Below are 19398 nucleotides of genomic sequence, written 5' to 3'. Positions count from 1 at the left end.
CCATCGGGATTCAAAATGAAGCCCAACAAATTTAAGATGAAGTCTAAAATAAGAGTTTTCCTTGATTCACGTACGTCATGAAGAATAGAGGATTAAATGTATATCTTATTTATAGTTATGAGTACATATGTATGTATATGCATATAAATGTAGTCACACACAAATGAACTCTATGTGTCATGTATGCAAATATCTCCCCCAAACCACCCAAACTGCATTTTCCTTAATAAGTTTTGTAGCACAGTAAGATCATATGTAAAGCATAATAACAATGCAAACCATTACTACTTATCATTGGGTTAACTTAGAAAAGATTCAAACATTCATTTTAAACTGCTTTTGTAATTTTCTTGCATTTTATAGGATTCTGCAGAACCAGAAATAGTTTTTATTATTTTAACTTGTATGCTTTTATCCTGATTTCAGAAAACTATGGTCATTTTATATATTTTATTGGCCTAGAGACTTAAAAAGTATCATAATATTTTTATTCTTCTACAAACCAGTGATAAATGAGTTCATTTAAATATTCCAGTGTTTAGATGCTAGATGAAATCTTTTTAGTTGACTAGAACCTGTGGAATTGATGAGAAATTTGCATGACAAAGTACTCTCCTTGAATTGCTCCTTTGCCTAGCTCTTCTCTATCAGCAAATCTGAGATGAAAAATTCCTTCTCAACACAGCAGAAATTAGACTTTGCATTACTCCTAAAATTAGGAAGTTGAAGTAAAGAGGAAGAGGAAATGGAAGAGGAAGAGGAAAAGCAGAGAAAAGGCTACAGAGAAAAATATATTGCTAGAGTCCATCAGAATTCTGATTACTCTGGAAATCATTCAATTTGGTCTCCAATTTGAGAATAAATTCTTGTTTGTTAGTTTTAGAAGAAAAAAGTAAACAAAATGTACAATAGTTAAATAAATAAATAAATAAATAAATAAATATATAGAACAAAAAGATCTGGGATGTGGTGGTACATGTCTGTAATCTCAGTACTTGGGAGGCTAAGACAAGAGGATAGCAGGTTCAAGGCCAGCCTCAGCAACTTTTACAATGTCCCTCAGTAACTTAGTGAGACAGTGTTTCAAAATAAAGAATAAATAGAACTGGAGGTATAGTTCAGAGGTAGAATGTCCCTGGGCTCAATCTTTAGTACCACACATGTGTGTGCATACATGCACACACACACACACACACACACACACACACACACACACACACACCACGCACATGATCAAAGAAAGAAAGGCAGAGAGAGAGGGGAAAGATATGAAGAAAAAAGGAGACCCACTGCACTATTATGAAGAAAGCATCACCAGTTTTAAGCCTGTAATCTGTTTTTTCCACACATACACACAGAGGCAGAGTGTTACTGTGAAATTCTCCTTTTTCAGAGAAAGTTATAGTGAAGCAGGAGAGCAGTCAAGTTTTCAAAAATTTCTCATTAGCAAGGGCTAAAACAAATAGACATTTGACATTAGACTGTTGGCCCTCCATTTACTAGAAAACCAAATAAATTAGGTCATGCCATTCCCTGAAGCACTCTGATTAATCAGGAATTACTTTTTATTTATAAGTGAAACTTCTGTATCACAACGGAGAGTAAAAACCGTCTATATTATGATTTTAGCATGTATCTATTTTTATTTGAGTGGGCATTTCTATCCATCATTAGCTCTAAAAAAATTCACAGAACTCAAAATCACATAAGAAAACAACCAAAGAAAAACAACCTTCTTCAATGCTAAAGTGGGGCTTGACAATTTTTATGATGTGGTTACAGGATATTATAGAGGGCACATTTTAATGATAACTCATCTTGGTACTTAACACTAGTAAGCACCTGTCATCTCTTCCTGAAGTAAAATGCATCCTTACTTTCAGCCTCCTGAATATTCTTTTAGTTGAGCCTGCCTATTGTTTTGTCTTTCAAATCATTCAGCTGGGATATTATCAGACTCTTAACTACTCCCTCAGCTAATCAACCCTCTAACGTTTAATGAGAAATGAGTATATGAAGAACAGAGTTATCTCACGCCCAAGACAGGGAACTCTATTTCTTTACTTCCATTCTTTCCTGTTGTCCCTCCTTCCTCATCTATTGCCCATGCAAATAGAGCCACTAACAAAAACAAAAGAATAAAATCAAAAGTACCTAAATTCACAGGGATCCTAGTCTCTGGCCAAGACCATCCTTGTGAGACTTTTCACATAACCTTGATATAATATATCATATTTGGCACTGAAATCAATTGATAACTAGTCTACATAAATGCTATTCTATACAAATATTAGCTCGTAGGTAAATCAGGTATATATCAGAACAATCAACAAAGTACAGATCATCTTCTAAAGAGATGGAAGAACGTGCAGGGCATAGTCCAGTGAGGGGTCATGAGCATCACATTATAGAGCATATGTGAAAGGGCTCTATATGACAAAGCACTGTGGACATTGAGGTCATTATTATGTTGTTATTATGGCATAACAACTCATACACTATGGGGAAAATTAACCCCAAGAAGGCAAAAGCTCTGGTCAGATTTCATACAAGGAATTATCCATGTCTAACAGTTGGCACTTAGCAAAGACAATGCAATGTATGGAAAGACACATCTTGGGCCTATAAAATAGAATTTGAGTATATAAATATATATTATGAAGTATGATAGGATACAAATTGATGTAAAAAATATGCTTTGCTTTCCCTGTTTCATGATTTTAAAAAGCATACAATTTTTGTATTGTTGGATGTGGAAGCAGAGTCAGGAAACCCTTTGGTTATGTTTTAGGAATATTTTCACAGTATGTTATTACAGTGTTGAAGTTGGTGGCTTACATGTTAGCCTTCATAAATATTTAGGATTCAACCAAAAATAGCTAAACATTAATACACATCATTCTGATACTATATTTAGTTATATTGTTTTGAATAATAAGAATAATGTGATCAGAGTGGAAATTTATTTAGATTTGCTACTTAGTACATTTTGAATTAAGTGTTTGAGACAGTCAAGTAATCCTAGTGTGTAGAATGTTCATAATAGCATTACTGCTAATCAGGTAATGGCCGGAGGCTTTAGCTGTAGGAAGTATCATAAGAAGATGGTATATCAGAAAGAGATACCTTCCTTCCCTCAGCAAACAAGTAACTGTGGTAAGATACTTGCACCCTGATAGCATTTCTTGGGACAGTGTTTGACAGTTAACCATTCTTCAAGACAGTGGAGCTGCCCAGGCTTCAGGGGCTTATAGACTCAATAGTCTTGCCTCACAAGGCCAAACTCCAAGGCTTTTAGGAGTTACTGTTTAGAATTCTAGACAGCTATCCTAAAGGATGGTCTTCCCATTTCTTAAGTCACAGTTGTTATGTCACTGGCCTTCATTTCGATTCCAGTTAAATTATAAAGTGCAGTATGTAGTGTTGAACCTTCAGAAAGAACATGATGAGAACAACCACCCTCCACGGAATCCCAGCTTCCAACAACTAGCAGAGTCACCATCTACTTCGAAGAATGTACAGGGACTTGGCATCATCACTGCTGTCTGTCACATCATCACCACCATCACCGTTCATTCACACCATCAGCATCACAGTTGTCGTACAACGATCAGGACTAGTGGCGTGGCAAGGTCAGATGCACCAGCATCAAGAGACCGTCCAGTTTGGGTGTGTAAATATTATTCTGTGTTTCTTGGCCCATTTAGCAAACACTTTCTTTTCAGTGATAAACCTGTGGCCTCCATATGGGGCATGTTCATGAAGAAAATATTCATCACACTCATTTCTTCCTTGTTCATAGTAATGATAGGGAACTTTTCTGTGCCCCTCTGTCCTAGGAAAGAAAAAAAGAAGAGAAAGACTGGGATGAAAAATGAAGCATTCATTTACAAGAAACCATTAGGTGCCCAGTAAATGCTTTTACTTGCAAACCCATAGATGATTCTCGTCGATGAACTCAGTTAAAAGCTATTATGTGTGAAAGCTTTCAGGAAGATGTACCAGGTTTTTAGTGCTTTCACAGATCAAATAAAATTTATACATCATGCCCATTACAATCAAACACATGGCTATCTTTTGCAAGAAGCCATGGTGTATAATGGAAACAAACTTTGGGTAGTCCTATGCTCTTGCAAGACTTTAAGAAACTGTATTTTTACAGTAAGATTTTGGGTTCATCCGTGCTCCATTATACTTACAGTTAGGGTAGAAATATTTCTGCATGAAGATTGTGGCTGAGTTGCCATTTTGACAGCATGATTAAAACAGTCTCTGAATTATATTGTGCCAGTTGTTGGTAGAGAAATATATTTCATGGCCCTGATGAAGTATGGAGGGTTTGTTTTATTATCTAATTAGAAGCTATCCCTCAGCTGAGATATACTGTGGATAAACACACTCATTTTAAATAAGGATCTGGCAGATTACTCACTTATTAGTGAAATATAATTTCCAGGAATTCTTGTTAATCTGTCTGTTTCTCTGAAGCTTCAAGACATTTTGTCCTTTGTGATCAAATATAACTATTGAGTAGATAGCCATCCATCAAGCCATTAGGGCAGCAGAGATGACAAACTTGCTTCTGCAAATTAAATTGCCACTAAACTTGTTCTGTATTTCCAAGCCACAAGTCCCTGATATGCCACTGATTAAGGGAAAAATGTTCCTTCTGACATTTGACATTAGACTGTGGTAAATATTTTTCTTTTTATCGCCCCTAAAAGTCACAACTTGATGCTCTGACAATAAAATGTCATGTCAGCAAAGAACACCAGGAAATAATTGTTGCCTTATCTGTTTCTCAGATTTATGGCATTAAAATGAATTGTGATATTTTGACAAGATATCAGAACTGGAGTCGTATAAGAATAATTTCCTGTGATCTTACTTGCAGTAGGTGTCATTTATCATCCCGTAGACGTGAATGCCATAACAGGCATCCATGGCCAGAAGGAAGGTGAACCAGCCCGTGCTGAGGTAAGAGCCAGACTGGACTCTGTCCGGGGAGAACAAACAGCAACAAACACAACACAGACAACATGCACAGAGGAAAAACAAAGTGTGGTGAGAAATAAGTGACACTTCATCAAAAAACATACTACTTGTTATCAAGAAGACACATTAAGAAACCTGACAATCTGTCAAGGATGCACACTTATTTTGAATTATCTCTGAATAATTTATAGGCATGTTCTTGATCTTACTTCCTTAAGCCTCAAAGCTATGTTGTGTGGAAGAGAAGCCATATGGCAAATATGTGAAGTCAAATAATCCTGCTTCCTTCAGGTGAAAAATAATTTATTTGATTTTCCATAAGACACAAATTAGTACCATATATCAGAGGACAGGTTTTCTGAAAAGTTGCTTGGAGCCCTGATGGGAACTGAATGATAATGATATTGTCTTGCTACCTGGACATATCACTTTATAGAAGGCTCTTTGGGTTTCTAAGCATAATCGGCAGCAGTAAAGGTAAATGACTTGATCTACGGAAGCATCTGAAAAGTTTTCCTAAACTACTTTCTATACAGCATGAGACAAGACTTCTCCTTTGTAACACTTCTGTTTACCAACTTCTTAGACATATTCTTATTGAGCACCTACAATGTGTTAATTGCTATTCGGACGCTAGGAATATAATAGCTATCAAAGAAGTATCTTTATAGAGATGGAATGGCCAGATTTAGAGGTAGCTGTGCTATAGACTGTGGTCATGGAAAGCCTCTTTGAAAATGGAAGTAAGTATTTTTGAAAAATAAAAAGAAAAGGTGGTAGTGAGGTGGAAAGAAGGCATGTGAACCATAGCAGGGGAATGTATTTCAGGAAGAGGGAATTACAAGGGCAACATCGTGAAAATGAAAGTGTGCTTGGTATATTCAAGGAAGGGCTGGGGTGCACAGTTGAGAGTGGGGAGGGCCATTGATATAGTTTGATGGAGATTTCTGGAGGGATCTTCCAAGTTCCAAATGGTTCAAGATGGATTTCTATTATTTGCCTTTGGCCAAGGTGACCTAATGCATCCAAAACAGATGGCTACCTATCTCTTGAAAACTCTCCTGTCGGGGTATGTGGATCACCCATGTTGTGCAGTAGCTGTTGTTACAGCAACACCTGTAAAAAACACTACATTGCCGATCCTCCACCTAGGCTTCTTCATTGGCTGGAACACAGCTAGATCTATAAACGGACACTCAGACATTGGTAGCCATTCTCTGGGTACAGCCTTCAAGCCAGTAGTTGCTCCTTATTGATGTCCAGTATTCTTGATGTATTTCTCCAGGACCAAGCCATCAGTGAGTTTTTATTAGGGCTTCTGAATCCTTTTTTTTTTTTTTAAATAGGCACTAGTGTCAAATTACTTACAATATGCCCCCATTTCAGGAGCAAAACAAACTCACAGTGGAAGTTGATGGTTAGAGTTTTCAACCTTCATTTTCATTGACTTGGGGTGATTTGCAAGGAAAGACAAACTCAGCCCATACATATTCCTCTGCTAGCTTGTCACAGAGTTTGAAATGTCACTACCTACATAGCTATTCCTTTGCATCTTCTGGTGCATGTTTTCTAAATGGAATATAAAATCCTCTCTTTATCTGTGGGAAATTTGTACCAGGATCCCTACAGCTATGAAAATCTGCAGATGTTCAAGTCCCTTATATAAATTGGTGTAGCATTTGCATAGAACCTACACAATCCTCCTATATGCTTTAAATCATCTTTAGATTACTTATAAAAACTTTATAATGTAAACAATATTTAAGTACTTGCTATAATATATTATTTAGTGACTAATGACAAGAAAAAAGTCTGTTCCTGTTGTGTACAGTCACCACCTATACAATAGTTTTGACCTATAATTGGTTGAACTCACAGGTGCAGACGTTTGGATATGAAGGACCACTGTATTCCAGAAATTGGATGACACTGAGTTATATTCACTTCCCTCTGTGATAGGAAGAGTAGAAGCAACATGAGTCTGGAATTTGTGCTGAAAGGGTGGGAGGAAGTTCCAGAGGGAGGTGAGGTGGATGAGAGTACCTTTACTTATCATGTGATCTAGCCTGAAGTCATCCTTCATTCTGGGGTCTGAGAAGGAACCAAGGGGACCTGCTTATTTGAGAAGTAGGAGAGATCAGAAGAGGTAAATGTGTTCACAAAATGCTCCTGAATTGAAAGAAATATTGTCTATGAACAGAATCTATCTGGCTGTAATATTCTTTGAATTATATACCCTCATCTCTTGTTTTCTTATACTACTTTTTCTACATCTTCAGTACTTTTATATCTTCTCTATCCTTCATTACTAGCCTAAACAAGCATTAGTAGAGAACACTAATCATTCATTTGTAAGTTATTTGGGAAAAATTCCCACATTTTCACCTTTGTATTTATTTTTGCAACAAAATGTATGAGTATGCTGCTTTGTGTCACTGACCTTCTTAAGGAGCATATGATCTGCTGGGGGGCGTGCATGTTCACACAGTTGGTCACAATACAATGCAACAGAGCAACAGAGCATAAGCCCAGTTGTTTTAGTCAGTAGAGTGGAGTATAAACTTGAAGTGAAGACACCTGGCTTCACATTCCAGATCAGCCACTTCTTGGATTAGGGGATCTGGATAACTTATTGAGCCTCTTTGTGTTTTGATGTTCTTATTTCAAAAAAGAGATGGCTGATGTAAGTCATATTTAATGTTTCTTTCAATTTTAAAATCAAATGATTCGATGACCATTATCTGCCATAGTCAATTTGTGATTCAGCACTAATCATTGGGATTTACTTGTGTGATGAGCAAGACACTAAAATGTATAGGGTTTGTGTAATAAAACAATCTGCAGCTGGGAGTGATAGTACATACTTGTAATCTCAGTGCTTGATGGCTGAGATAAGAAGATTGCAAGTTTGAGACCAGCTTCCATAACTTGGAAGAGACTCTCAATACGACAACAAAAAATTTAAAAAGAGTTCTGGGTTGTGTCTGAGAGGTAGAATGCTTCTGGGTTTCATCACCAGTACCACACCAAAAATAAAAAATAAAAAAAAATAAAGTGGACAAAAAATTTTTACTATGCAATAGTAATGGCTATAGTCACTGAACGTTTCGGGGAAGGAGTTCTAAGTTTCCTTTATTCACATTATAACTCCTCATGGAAGGTGAAAAAATGTTTGTCCAAGGCCAAGGATATACCTGAACCATGGTACTGAGGGTAAATTTTAATTTGAGTTAGAATGAATATAAATTTAAATTGGATTAACTGTCATTTTTTTCACATGGTCTTGCCACTGAATTGCCAACTGTCAAGAACCAAGATAACATCCCAGTTACTGGATAAAAAAGAGGGTTCTTTGTAGATGACCTATGGACACTGCTCTGAAAACCAAGCTCTCCTGAGTTATTTTGGTCCAGGCCAGATAGTCCTTTCTCAAAGTTCGACAGTAAACATCTGCAATGGACCCCTCAGAGTGTGAACAGAATACAAGGCCTCAGTGGCTTCTTTAGGTATCCTTCTTTACCACAAGAAAAGAAAGCCATGAATTCCAGGGATGGCATCTGGTCAAAGGTCTTTATACCTTACCACCTAATAAGGAAATTTTTATTGCATTTATACCTGATTCCTTTTAGGCCTAACCTGATTTATCTGGTTCCTGGGGGTAGACAAGCCATTCTAATTAGCCCAAAGCTTTTCCAGCAATGTGTGTTGCATTTGATTCAGATGGGGGAGGCTCACCCTGCCCAGGTGTCCTGTCCTAAAAACAGCGCTTAATTAGATACTTGCCTTTTCCCCCCTAATGCCTCTGATCTATTTGGGATGTGAAATGGCATGAGGTTTCTTACCTAAAGTACATGCTGGGGCTTTCAAAGTGTTTTTTTCCCCACAAACCACTCAGAGCTAATGTCCCTACAATAGTGCTTGAGTGCGTTATTGGCAACCACTGGATTCATCCAGGAATTCTTCCCAAAAGCCTGGTGATCTGAGTCCCTGAAGAAGCACATGAGATTGGATGGCCCTGACTTTGGAAATTCTAGCTGTCCCATTTCCAAACTCTCCTGTGCTGCTGCAAGAGTATGTTAGAAAGCAGTATAAATCACACCAACCTAAACCTTTGAAGGTTCAATAAAAACAACAACAAAAAGATGTGAACTCCTATGCATGAAATTGTTCATGTTTTTCCAGCTTGGAGAGACATCATGATCACCATCAAATGCCTTAAAAAATTCTTAAGAGTCTCTTCTGGGGCCAGATGTTGTCTTGTAATTTGTCACTCATACATGCTACACTAGCTATGGACCTGCTGGCCATCAGCCATGGGACTTTTTATACCTTCCACATTGCAAGGATCAATAAAGACAATTATTGTCATCCACAAATAAACAGTCAAGATTCCCATGAGAATGATAAGAGAATTTAAGCCCCTAATTCAGTACAATAAGAAAGCTTAAATTAATGCAGCAGAATAATGAGCTGTGCAGGGGAAAACAAAGGCTGGAAAGTTACAGGAAGCTATCAATCATTTGTTTCCACTGGCCAGACTCTGCATCCCACTGTTCCTAGGTAATCAAGATACTTATAACTTAAAATCTACTTAATTTTACTTGCTCATCTCTTGGAAAAATGATGCTGTCAACACCTTGATGTAGCACATGCTTGAAGGCATATCATTTAAAATGTGATCTTTCATCTAGTTGATTACTGATACAATATAAGATACTCTGGCCTTTATATTTACCCCTATTCCTTGATAGCTAAAGGCTTTTGCATGAATACAAAGATCCATTTTCTGTCAGCCTATCCTTATTTTTACCAAACCTCAATTTTTTATAGATTTTACCATTCTTTTCTTGCCTGTATCCTGCCTTCTAAGCATATGTCTCTTCTCATTTCTGGAAACATATTGTAAGCACAATTTTCCTATTACTTGGGGAATCTGAAAACTTCTACTGGCCTTTGCCTTTTAGATAATTATCTAGATAGGGGAGAAACTGAATGAGCTGAAATAGTTACTCTTCAAAAGAACTGGATCATTTTGAATTTATGATTTATTCATAGGATGCTCTGCTAATTTTTCAACACTATTACTTCAATGACTTGGGTTTTAAACTTGAGAAGCTTATATTTTGATGGGAAACTAGTAGCACTTTCTCTCATTCAGGGTTTTTCAATCTTAGTACTGTTGGCATTTGAAATGTGATCATTCTTTGTTGTGGGTGGCTGCCCCATGCAGTTCTCTTTCACATTTTACTAGATTGCCCTCTGTTTCAAGCTCCTCTGGGTCCTAAGAGGACCGTAGGTTTCTTGACTCTGATGCCTCTTCCTGGTTTAGGGGTGGTTTGCTCTGAGAGTGTCTATGACACCCCCACCCCCACAAGGCCAGTTTCTCCTTATCTACAGTTCCTATTCTGCCTGCTCACTGTCCCTCTGCCTTCTTTTCTTAAGCCAAGTACATTACTTTCTTGACGAGTCTATGTGAAGCTATTCGGGTTTGACAGGTACTGAACCATTATCTTACCCTTTACCACAACCTAATAGGAATCAGCAAATTCACTTGGCTAGACCTGAAGTGCAAGTCCTGGTTTGCAATGGGGAATGTACAAAAGGTGATGGAAAGCAGTCAGGTGGAACAAGGACAAGGAGTCCAGGAGCCTCGGTCTCTTGGCTGCTTCCTTTTGCAGAATGGTTCCTCTGGGTGTCTCCACTCAAACTTAATTCTACTTTCTACGGTTTCTCATTTCTTCATGAACCAATGAAAGCCAAGCCTGGGGCACTCAAAGCCAACATTTCAAAAGCATAATAAGCATTTATCAAAGCCTGAAGATCAGGACCCTCCCAATAATGGAGGTTTATTGGAGAGCACAATATTGGCAGCAGTTTCTGAAATCTGCTGTACTCAGGAGTAAAAAGCAAATTAAAAAAAAAGAATTAATCAATATTTCATGTCTTGTTTTAACATTATTGGATCTCAGTTCTCTTATCAATATACCACACTAGCAGGATAAATAAAAATAACAAATTTAGTTTCCAGATACCTTTCTAGGAAGACGGAGTACCTGGCAGAATACAGATTATTCAATTAAAAGAATTCTTTCTCCTGCTTTTTTCAAAAGCACATGGATAATGAAAGAATATATTTAAGCAAAGAGACTCAGCAAGAAAAACAGCTGATGATTATCAGTAGCACCTTGGGATTCAATCTAATATTGTGAACCAGTCTAATGGAAGCAGAGCTCAAAGTGTGGAAACAATTTCAGCTGTCCCCAGTCATATATTTTTGTGTATCATTCGATAGTTGGAAGCTATGGAAATGCTCTGGAGTTTGCCCGTTATATTAACACCGTATATTTGTACTATCTATCAGTGTGACATTTCCAGCAAATTTTTTAGGCAGCAACAACTTTCTGCAAATCAGGCAACAGAATTCTCAATCTTGGGTTGAATCATTTGCAAATGGACATAAAATTTTCGAATGGATAAAAACATCATCCTATGGGTGGAAATTCTCAAGAGAATGTACCAAGTGAAGGGAAGCCAGGCCTGGAAAACAATAAAAAAAAAGACCCTGGGTAAATGGAGAAAGCAGTAAATCATAGAGAAAGAGTGCACTGCTATCCCCACCAGCTAATGCAAAATGTCTGTGCTAATCAGTAGGCACTTGGACTGAGAATATAACAAATAGTTTTCCTGCCACAGAATCAACAGGCCCCTCTGACTAGTGATGAATGCAATGAAATTGTACAAAAGAAGCATAATAAGAAATGACTGTGTTCTTTTCAAAATGTACATTTAAAAGTAAAATGGTACAGCTCCCAAAGGTATGATTTATGGCTGCTGTAGAAATAGAAGATACTACTCACAAAAATTACTTTGTTCATTCATCTCAGAAATTAAAAGGTTACTTTGTTCCTGCCCTTGGGCTTTAATGCCCTTTCAATTGGAAATGCTGATTTCTGGAATTTCATTCATTTTCTTAAATGAACATTGGAACTCCAGGAATGGAAGGGAAGGATGATGGAGAACTTCTTGGTCTACTTCCTTTACCAGTGATAGTTCCTCAACGACTCAGCAATGAACAGTGATTTGGGCAGAATTCCATTCCCAAAAATTAATATTCCAACCCCCAGTATGATGTACTTGACATTTGGTGATGGGGATTTTGAGAGATAATCAGCTTTAGGTGATATTATGAGGGTGGGTCCCTCATGATGGTATTAGCTCCCTTGCAAGGTGACAAACACCAGAACTCTTTCCTCTTTCCACCAGGTGAGTAACAGCAAAAAGGCTGTTACAAGCTAACCAGAAAGCCTTCACCAGAGATCAATAGGGCTGGTGCACTGATCTTAGACGTCTAGCCTCCAAAATGGGTTTCCTCTGTAGGTTAAGTCATGAGGTCTATATTATTCTGACAGCCAAAGCAGACTGAGACTGTGGGTATCCATCAAGGCTCTTTCCCAGAAACCAACCCCCCACTGTGTTGTCCAGGATGTCTTTTTCCTGATCTATCTGCTCTGATCATTTAGCTCCCCCTCTTATTGATCCTTAAACATACTGAGTACATGTTAGCCTTTGTCTTTCTACTCTTGTGTATGCTTGTCCTCTTTCTGAAACCCCTTCTCCAGTTTATAATCAATCAAGTCTTAATTCCACCTGCTGTCATTGATTCAAAAGATTATTGAGTACATGTGAGGTGCTATCCTGGCACTGGAAATATCAGACTGCCCACACGTTCAACTCAGGCTCAAGTCAGGGAGACAGACTGGAAGACTATTTTTGAAACTAGGACTACTCTCCCGCAAGTGCTATGGGAGTATTAAGGAAAGAGCAAAAGACACAGCTGAGGGAGTTGTAGAAGGCAATTCCTTCTCTAATAGGAGGTAAGAGCTGAGCTACAGATTAAGGCCAAATTGAAATACTTGGCAGAAAAAGAGAAGGAAGAAAATCAGATTGAAAGGAAAGGCCCATAAAGTTGTACTAAGGTGTGCAAATAATGGGGATACAGATTAGATCTGTATCCTAATATGAAATGAACCACAAACACCATCAGTGTTTATTCCCACACAAGACAGGTGGCTAGAGACAGGAGGAGGTACTGATTTATTTTTCTTTCTTTCACCATACTTTGACATATTAGAGATATCTTTATGTTTTATATAGCTATTTTTTCAGATGAAGGAAATTTATGGATCTAGAGAAAAGGATCCAGAAGAAAACAGGCAGAATTATGTCTTTTTCTTCCTCATTAAATTCCTCATTAATTCAGAATTGAGAATAAATGTAAACAACATATGACTAAGAATAAAAACAATTAGAATTGTGTGTTGATTAATGCACCTAGTAGTATTCTTCCGTGTTGTAAACTAAGTTACAAATCATCAGCAAATTGATCTAATCTCCACTTACCACCAAGCGGGCTTCCTTAGTACACACTTGGAGGCTCATGACCTGTTCCATTTATAAAAGAAGGCTTTTACATGAATACCTCATTAACTATTATTTTATTAATGGGAATGAAAACAGATACTTCTCTCTCTCTCTCTCTCTCTCTCTCTCTCTCTCTTTGGTGGTACTGGGGTTCCTGGAAACCCTTCTACCTTCAGGCTACACTCCCAGACCCATTTTTATATTTTTATTTGGAAACAGGGTCTTTTAAGCCAGCGAGGCTGGCTTCAAACCTGTGCGATCCTCCTGTCTCCGCCTCCCAAGCGCAGGGATTACAAGCCTGTGCCACCACGCCCGGCGATGCTTCTGCTATTTTAAGGATGTAAACCCTTTGAGATGCCTTTCAGGTCTGGAAATGTTGAACCTAATGACCTCTAAATATTTTCTCAACCCTACTGACATTTCTGGGAGAAGATATGGTACTCTTTAACTTCACACCCAATTTCCACCTTTAATAACTTTGTTGCCTTTCCTGAAACTCTGCTTTTCTTAAATACCCCAAACTTTGAAGATACACAGCACTAGGAAAACTTGTATGGGCTGTAATTTCAGACTATTCAAGATACTCTGTAGGTCTTTGTTTCAATAACCAAAGATTATCATGCTTCCTTCCTGTGGCAGGTTATATTGGTCCTCCCCTCCCTGAACATGGCATGATAATGGGTGCCTCATTAAATTTGGGCTTGGTCAAATGACTTGTTGGGACTGTCGGAAGATGAGCAGACAATAACACTGTGAGAGCTCTCTGTAGAGAGTTTTAAGAAGCATCATATGGTTCCTATTTCTTATACTCTTTCCCTTCATCATAAGAGTACATCTAGAGTAGGTGTGTTCTTAGCCTGAGTCTGGGGATGAGGAAACTTATGGAACAGACATGAAACCAAATTCTAGCTATGCCTGGTGGAGGTATAGCAGATCAGAAACATATGAATAGGAAGTAAAAATGTTCTTATAAGTTATTGAGTTCCAAAGTTATTTATTATGCAGCAAAACTGACTAAAATTTTGTGGTGTGTGTGTGTGTGTGTGTGTGTGTATTATTGAAGATTGAACCCAGGAGCATTCTACCTCCAAGCTATACACCCAGTACTTTTCATTTTTTTGTTTTGAAACAGGGTATAATTAGATTGGTGAGAGTCTTGATATATTGCTGAGGCTATTCAGGAATCTGCAATTCTCCTGTCTCAGTTTAAGTACTGGGATTCCAGGTGATAAGTTCTGTTATGAACAGATAATTTATATGTACCAGACATTGTGTCAGTAATTGTACATTATTCATTGCAATTAGTACTCAAAGAAACCCTGTCCTATAGGGAGTATTAGTATTCCCATTAAACAAGTGAATGTTCAAGGATCTATAAAGTATCACATTTGCCCAAGGAGAGTCTAACACCAGAGACTTCAGTTTCTTAAATAAGTTTTTTCTTATTTAAGTTCACCATTCTCAGTATTGCATAAGGCATCACAATTTTGATGGAGAAGTCACCTAAGGATCTCAGTTCTTCTGACTGTACTTCTGGGAAACCTTGGGTGGGCCACTTCTTTCTGGGCTCGTTTCTTTGATGAAGAATACAATGGTTTGCTTAGAGTCTTTCATCATTAACTGTGCTTCTATGGAAGTCCATGTTAGAGAAGTTATAAATTTACAGTTATGTTTTGTGTGTGTGTGTGTGTGTGTGTGTGTGTGTGTGTGTGTGTGTGATACTGGGCATGGAACCTAGGGGCATTCTACCTCCAAGCTACATCCCCAGCCCATTTTTTTATTCTTTATTTTGAAACAGGATCTCATTGAGTTGCAAAGGGCCTCACTAAGTAGAAGCTGAGGCTGTCTGCAAATGGTGATCCTCTTGTCTCTGCCTCCCAAATGCTGGGATTACAGGTGTGAGCCACTATGCCTAGCTCACAGTTATGTTTTCAATACAAAGGCACTAGCACTACCTCATTGCAGAATTGTGCTTGTAACTTCAAATCACTTTCTAGAATCTCAGCCGTGATACTGTTCAACAGCTTTATGCCACTGATGTGCATATATACATCAACTATAAAAGAAATAAAGGAGTAAGTCCTGAAATAAAGATGAAGTTGCTGGATCCACTTCACTCCCTGGGCCTGGCTTCCTTCCAACCCTTTGTTTCTACAAACTTTTAATAAATTCCCTTCTTTGGCTTGTGTCAGCTGAAGGAGAAGTCTGTTCCTTGAAACCGAGGATTGAAGTTGGATTGGTTGACCTCTAAGATCTTGCCCAACACAATTGATTTCATCAAATACTCTAGGTATAATTAGGGGCTTTACCTTCAACTAATCCTTGACACTTAGTAGCAACCCCTCTTTGATCTGATCCTACTTTTATACTCAAGCTTTAAAAAGTTGTTTCTTTCTAACTTGCCCTTCAACATATCTTGAAATCAAGCTCTTCCTAAATTGATGTGGGCTTCTGTATTCTGAATGCTAATCACCTTTTTGTACCTAAGGCATAGGTGCCTGCTCCCAGCTAACCTGATAAAGGTAATTAAAGGGAGGATTTGACTTTCTCTTCTATCTCTTCTATCAGCTATTCTTTCTGCATGTATTTTCCTTATGTCTTTAAAATAAGGGGTTAAGATTGTAATCAGGAAGGAGTATATCTATACAGATAAAAAAAATTTCTGTCTCTCTCCTTTTTTTAGTAGAAATGAAATGACTTACTTTTCCTTTGTTTTTCAACATAACCAGAGCTTAAGTTAAGCCAAGCCTTTTGTTCTAGCACAGAATCAGACACAAACTTACTTCTGATTAAGAATGCTCTTGAGTCCCCATTCTCTTTCTATATGAAAATTTACATCTATGGAATAACTTTTAAACAGCTAAAATTTTAACAAGAATTGAAGATAGTGGCTGGAGATGATTTCACCCCAGAGAGAAAATTGGGGATCCAAGCCTTGCTGTAATCTTCAATACCACTGAGATCCTCGCTAAACCTGCCTCAGCTGCAGCCTACGTGATCAGCCACACATAAAAATGAGATTGGAGGGGAGAAGAGGAAAATCTCTAAAGCACACAATGTACTTAAACATATCGAAGTCAATCACTAAGCCAAGCAAGGGAGGGAGGGATGGGGAGGGAATGGGGTGGGATTTGGGTAGGGGTTAAATCAGCGATGAGTACATGTTTGTACACACAAGCTTTTTACCCCAATAAGTTGTATGAATATAATGCACCAATAAAAAAAAATAAAATACACAAGCAGATATGCCACTAAAAAGGATATACAGATGGCAAATAAGTAAATTAAAATATATTTTAATGGCAAAAAATAAAAAATAAAAAAAATAAAAATATATTAAAAAATCTCTGTCCTTCCTCTGGTTAAAAAGACTAATTTTGCAGCTACTTCCTGCCTATCCAATGCTACTGTCATCTTTCTGACTGAGTTACATGGCTCAATAAGCCTTGTAATAAATTATTTGGAAGGGAATATATATTTTTTCAATAGGAAAAGCTAAGCTATACCCCCATTTCCTCCATCTATTAAAACTGTTTTTAATTTGGTTCACTAAAGGAAGATAATTCAATCCAAAATGGTTAGAAAAAACAACTGACACATGATTCTTCAGGCATTTAGAATCTTAGTGTCTATAGCCTAAGGAGGCTTTAAGGCCCATCATTTCCTCAATAATGCTGACTTTAATTGACTATCTTGTGCATAATATTTTGGCCAAACAGAAGGGCTTATCACCGCAGGCACTGGTCAAAGTTTCTGAAGGGTGAGCCTGCCTCCTCAGCTGAGTAACTGAAGTTAAACAAGTTAGTGATGGAGTCTTCTTTAAAATGGTCAGAGGTAATGGATTCTCACCTCTGAAATAAGCTAATTTCACATTATACTAGAATGCTATCCCAATGAAATTTTGCCTAGGAATCTCAGTTCTAAAAATGTCTCTCTTTCTATTCTTGAAATGTCTGTTTAGAGGGTTTAAGAGGAGATGGGGAGGGGTTTAAGAGCTAAGAAGTCTTTGAGGTCCAACAAGCATTTTCAGTTGAGCCAGATTCCTTGTTGTGTGAAGAGAAGAACCTCTTTGTGGAGGCTGCTTCCCACAGGGTTGCTGCCCAGCTCAGCTGACCATCAGTGGAGGAAAGACCTGTGTGTCTTTCGCCATAGTAAGTCCATTCTTGGGAAGAAGGTCTTCTGTACAGACCTTGGCCCATATTTTCAGAAATGTATAGAACCCTCTTCTTTTCACAGTAATTTATTCTGTTCATACCAGGGGAAAAATCAGAAATATCCAAAAAAGTCCAGAATAGAGATGAATTCTAGCACTTCATCTCCCTGACCAGAAAGAAGATACGAACAATAACTCTCTTCCTTCAAACAGAAGGTATAATTTTCACACATAACTGTAATTCTTCAAACACTGTATTTTTGTTGACTTAGAGTAGCCAAAATGCCATAAAGAGGAAACTAGAACCCAGAGCCAAAGCAGTATATCCCAGGAAACATAAAAACTAATACAGAGTAGAACTTAGAAAATGTTTCTTATTTCAAAGCACCTGATTACGATGCAATCATACTGTATCTACTACATTGCAACAGGTATACAATATCAGAAAAAGAAATCTCCATGCCTGATTATAAAATCAAGGACTTAACCAGTCATAGATTATATATATATACATAGCCTTATCCTAGTAATCTTTTGCTTCCATCCATTGGTGATAATACTTTGTGCTCATGTTTCTGACTCTGAAATTCTGACCAAAGCAGTTGCAGGGAAGTGAGAACCAATTAACTCTTGACAACTGCTCGGTAACTCCTCTGGAGCCCTCAAGGGCAGCTCTTGTAGTCATTGACCTCTTTTTTTTTTCTAGTCAGTTGATCCATTTCTCCATTCCCCTGCCCTACCCTTTACCTCTGCCAAGACTTTAAGGGCATATGATCATGCAAAAAGAATGAAAAAATTATATATTTAGACATGAAACAGGAGGCATAAGAGCCTTACTCCAAAATAAGATGTGGGTTGAAGGTAGCTTCTTTTGCTCCTCATGAAGCAGGTAAAGGTGAGGGATGCTGACCAATGAGCTCTGCCCTAACTCCCTTCTCAGACCTCAGCCTCCACCTGGAGCCCTGGCCTCCACCTCCCAGGCACAGCACTGGTCCCCTCAAGGTACTGTTTTTGAGTTCTCTCAACTCCTTCCTAAGCTCCATTTTCTGCCATTACTACTGATGATGGATAGTATCTTGGCAGTATTGTCTGAATTTTTCTGTAAAATACCCTCCTAGGTGTTTACAGTGGGGTGTATACAGTAGCTAGAGTTAAAAATCCCTGTTGTAAATGGTGGTTAAGCTTGAAGATTCTATTAGAACTTGAGTTCCACTTTGAGTTAAATTGGCTTCTGAGGATTGGCCTAACATCTAGCCACTGTTTTAAAATGTGTTTCTTTACCAAAATGTGTCCCAGTTTATAAATAGCCAGCTTGCAAACTTGCTGGAATCTTGCCAGAGAAGTCACACTGGTGGCAGAGGTGCCCCATCTATCTGTATCAGACGTGTCTGGCACGGAGAGAGCACCTGGTTTGTCCAGCAAAGTTGAATCATTTTTGAAAAGTAGCCTGTTCCCAGTAGGAAAGTGCCAACATATTTTCCCTGAGGAATTTATACATGTTGTTGATATTTTCTCATTGATGATGTAACAAAGAATTACTGATGTGTCTAAGGTTCCATCAGGGGCTTGTCAGGGATACAAACAAAAAGGAAATTAGCACTCAAAGTCCTGGAAGCCTCAGGTGTGGTCCTTTTAGTCATTGACTTCCCTTTTTTTCTAGTCAGTTGATCCATTGTGAAGATAGAATTTTTACTTTATCTATTATGGTTGAAATCTACTGTCTCTCTACCCTTTTTATTTTTATTTATTTATTTTTTGTGAGGTTCTGGCAATTTAACCCAAGGGCATTCTGCTTCTGAGCTACACCAAAGTCCTATTTTATTCTTCAT

The 19398-nt window shown here is 37.9% G+C and overlaps 1 protein-coding gene across 1 annotated transcript in view; it reads right to left on the bottom strand.

The window, feature by feature from the left end:
• Positions 1–3648: 3648 nt before the first annotated feature.
• The window catches only part of ST6GALNAC3 (ST6 N-acetylgalactosaminide alpha-2,6-sialyltransferase 3), a gene marked incomplete at both ends in the record, with an annotated part of 225503 nt that continues 209753 nt past the window's right edge, over positions 3649–19398 (bottom strand). Inside the window, 2 exons of the mRNA XM_080692131.1 lie at positions 3649–3835; positions 4889–4996. Of these exons, the coding sequence (XP_080548257.1) occupies positions 3649–3835; positions 4889–4996 (295 nt within the window). The remainder of the gene's footprint in view (positions 3836–4888; positions 4997–19398) is intronic.

The sequence above is a fragment of the Muscardinus avellanarius genome (genome assembly GCF_963383645.1).
Source record: "Muscardinus avellanarius genome assembly, chromosome: 3".
Lineage (NCBI taxonomy): Eukaryota > Metazoa > Chordata > Mammalia > Rodentia > Gliridae > Muscardinus > Muscardinus avellanarius.
The sequence above is the reverse complement of the archived record's forward strand: the minus strand, read 5'-3'. Positions and strand labels throughout refer to the sequence as shown.